Here is a 3,990-nt window from a genome sequence, read left to right on the forward strand (position 1 = left end):
AGCTTGTCGAGTGAATATCCCTTTCTCACAGACATCACTGGAAAGTTTGTAGTTCGGTCGGATGTGTCAAAAAGAAGTAAGTAAAACAATGCACAAGTTACTTAATGGTTGGTAGGGAGGTAGGGAGGTAGGGAGGGAGAGAGAGAGAGAGCGCGCACTTCTGTCGTGTGATCTTTATTGATGTTCGCTCACTTAGCACGCATCATTTGAATTAAAACTAAATCGTAAATATAAGACAATTTATAAGGGCATTCACTATAAACGTCATTTATTTTCACACTTAAGCATACACGACTTTCTGGTGAAAGTGAAACTAACAGCCTGTGTGAAATGCGCTAGGCTGTACTCTACTTGTCCCTCTCATTCTGCACCAGTACAAATACGTGCACGCGTTGCGTGTTTTGCTTGCTTGAGTGTTTCTGCATTATATGAGTGGCTTTGGAAAATAAATCGTCGGGCGAGTACTGGAAAAAGTGGTATCGGTGCATCCCTAGCAAACACTATGGAACCAGTGACGTAACCGGTGTTGTGGCTTAACACCGGTAACACCGTCAAGACCGACTATCGCAGCAAGCCTAGTTTGTTTCCAATTTAACCCATACATTGTTCAAATAATCCTTAACAAGATGTACTGTTGCGCCTATGAAAACTACATCATGCTGAAGTATTTATGTGGTACTGCCAAGTAGGGTTGGGAATTGTTTCAATTGAAATCAAAATCAGTAAATTCCTCATTAATTCCCATTTCTCTTGTTGATTCAGTGTCACAGAGGAAGAGGTGTCTTACCTTCTGGGAAGAGTCGCTGATATTGGGCTCATGTTTCTGACAGTAAGGGCCCTTCTTCCAGGCCTCTGTGTCACCGCAGTCACAGAAACCTCCTCCTCCTGAGGTGGTCATCTACAGAGAGCACGAAGAGCCACTTACTCACAAAGACAGCAGCACATGACGGCTCAAGAGTTGATCTTAAGTCTCCTACATCTGTATCTTAGAAATAACAGACCTGTCCTGCAAATGCAAATCAATTTCTAACCTTTATATAATGTGTGATTTTTTTGGTTGATATTCTGTCTCTATCCGTTAAAATAAACCTACCATAAAAATGATAGACCCTTCATTTCTTTGCAAGTTTTGCAAACTTACAAAATCAGCAGGGGATCAAATAAATATTTTCCCCACTGTATACTGTTATGAAGATCTCACTGATTTACATTACAAGCTGTCAGAATTTCATCTCAGTTTTTGGCTATATAAATATTAGCAAGTGCACCAAATTACATGCTTCCTCAGTTTGAGGAAGCTGAGGTGCTTTTGAATATGAGCTCCATATTCTCCTAGATCATACAATATGAGCTATTAAAGCCGGATGCATCAAATATACTACTCCACAAAAAAAAAAAAAACTCAACCTTTATGATTTAAAAAAAATAATTTTTGTATGAAGACAACCCGTTTCAAACAGAACAGTAACAAAGTCAGTGGTAAAACTGAAACAGCACTTAAATTAGAGACCAGTCTGTTCATTTTGTTAGACTGACTGTTTGATCTTCACAAACACAACAGCTCCATCTGTCCTGTAACCTTTACAAAGATCCGCACCATGAGTCACAGCCCTCAGTTTTAAATGCTGAAAAAGTATGAACTATCATTTTGGTTGAGCCATAATGACTTCTTGGACTTAGTTTGGTTGGACAAATGTAAACAGGAATCTTTTGTTAGGGAGAAGTCAGGGTCCACATGGCACTAGTGCAGCCAGCTTCTACTGCTCCAAATGAGACTGACCTGCGGCAGTCGGACCCATAAACTTGGTATTTGACAATTTCTCTGAGCCTCTCATGCCAACATGCTGATACATACTTGAGCGAGAGGTTTAAGAATGTTAAAGAGAAGTGGCTACTGCATGTGTCTCCGTTTCCTCTTACCCTGTAGCGATGCTCTTTGTGAACGCTGCCTAAGAAGCACTGCATACACAGCACGCAGGTCGGATCAGCCGCACACTCCCTGATAAGGAAAAATAATATCAAATGTAAATTGCTTACAGAGAAGAATTGCAGGAGTAAAAAATCTCAGTTAGCTGCCCACAAATAATCTACTTTTTAGGTAGCACAGAGACGCTCCTAAATAGTATTCGAAATTAGAATTAGTGTGTCCCAAATTGTAGTATGATGAAATCAGTATCTTAAACTATTTCCACTGGAAATTCAAAGTGCAGATCCGTGCACAATTTAAGGGATAGTATTGGCCACAAGCCACTGTGCTCTGAATACATGATTGACAGTTAAGTAGAGAGATTTACATAAAGGGGTTTGAGTGATTGATAGCCTAATCAATATCTAATCTGATGGAAAACATTTATTTCATCTACAATAACATTGTGAAATGTTATAAAGATATGTTTGACCATTAACTTTTAAATGTATTATGCTAAAACATAAGCAGAAATTCTCAATTTATACACCATTTATTAGTGAAAACGGTCACGGAAATCTCAGCACGACATTTTACAAGCTTAAAAATGTTTTGGTAAAAATAAAAAAAAGATTCCTAAATATTACTGTTTATATTGTTTGCTATTGTTAAGTTATTTGTGTTCGCTTAGTGAAAAACAGAAAAACACCACTAATTTATTTTAAAACAAAAATAAAAAATAGGGTTTGGACCAGAGCCAGTGCCACATTACATGACAGGATTGTAAAATAAACACTTGCACAATTTCTTAGGATGCAAGATATATTTCACACACCATTTCACATCAGCCAGATCAGATTCTAATCTGGTAATATCAGCATGATAAAGTGTGTGAGCCCTTTTATTTGTTTCTCAAAGAAACAGAGCAGAACAGTACATACTCCAGTCACCTCCGGCCTCTTAGCCAGCATACAGTGATCTTGCCTAAAGGACTTAACCTATAACAGCAACCTGGCCTAATTCAGCCAAGACTTCCACGTTTGTGGGAACACACTGACCCACACTATCCCTTTCCCTACAACAACTTCAACAGCACAAACGGCTTAGGACTTGTATGGAGAAAAAAAAATGAAATAAATTCAACTGTGACACATACACTACCAGTGAAAAGTTTGGAATAATTAATATTTTTTATGTCTCTTATGCTCACCAAAACTGCATTTATTTAATAAAAATATAATAAAAGCAGTAATATTGTGAAATATTATAATAATTTCAAATAATATTCAAACAGAAAACAGTTCAAATTAGGGCTGGGTAAAAAATATCGATATCTCGATTATAATCTATTCTCATTTTTACGAAACGATATTGATTCTTAAATCCCAAGAATCGATTAGTCTAGCCTGTTTTCAGTTAATGAATGGGACATTGAGGGACACTTCCCATCCAATATATCGCAATAAGCATTGTGCTTTGGTACTTTTAAGATGAAACAAAGTCTCAGATTTCAAATTATGTTCATTGTATTGCAGAATTCAAACAATAAATGCCGTTTTGGCGCCGTTTAATGCGGAGTGATCACTATAGCGCGGCGTGCCTCAGTTCAATAAAAGCAGCAGCGCAAGGCGCATGTGAACTGATCATCTCCTCCACATTAATACCAGTTTCAGCACAAAATAAACATAACTAAACATCCGAAGGCAAGTTAAAAGAAAGAGTACAACTTTACAGTCCTTATCCTGTTTCATGTATTCGCTCAATCAGTGTTTCAGACGTCAGTATAACATATTGTAAACAATGTCACGCAACGTCATATTTACCTCAGAAGAAAACATATTCGGTGACCATAATCTCATTATTCAGCTAGAAAAATCAACTGTACAGAGGAGCATTTTGCTAAATATATGCACCATATAATATATTCATAACTTTTATTGTTCTTCAATGTTTAATTTATATTTTTTTTATGACAGCCACCATTTAAATGTTTATATTTAAAAAACGAATTGAAGTAGAAATATTATGTAATTGTAACTACTTTATTATTTTAAAAACTTCATTAAGTGTAATTTTAACAAATC

At 36.6% G+C, this 3,990-nt stretch overlaps 1 protein-coding gene across 1 annotated transcript in view; it reads right to left on the minus strand.

Moving 5' to 3' along the window:
* ubr2 (ubiquitin protein ligase E3 component n-recognin 2) overlaps positions 1 to 3,990 on the minus strand; it is a 46,690-nt gene that overhangs the window by 35,409 nt on the left and 7,291 nt on the right. The window contains exons 3-4 of the mRNA XM_016539069.1: positions 1,921 to 1,999; positions 788 to 898 (exon numbers count right to left, since the gene is read on the minus strand). Of these exons, the coding sequence (XP_016394555.1) occupies positions 788 to 898; positions 1,921 to 1,999 (190 nt within the window). The remainder of the gene's footprint in view (positions 1 to 787; positions 899 to 1,920; positions 2,000 to 3,990) is intronic.

This window comes from Sinocyclocheilus rhinocerous, unplaced genomic scaffold (genome assembly GCF_001515625.1).
Source record: "Sinocyclocheilus rhinocerous isolate Xijiao unplaced genomic scaffold, SAMN03320098_v1.1 scaffold1809, whole genome shotgun sequence".
Classification (NCBI taxonomy): Eukaryota; Metazoa; Chordata; class Actinopteri; order Cypriniformes; family Cyprinidae; genus Sinocyclocheilus; species Sinocyclocheilus rhinocerous.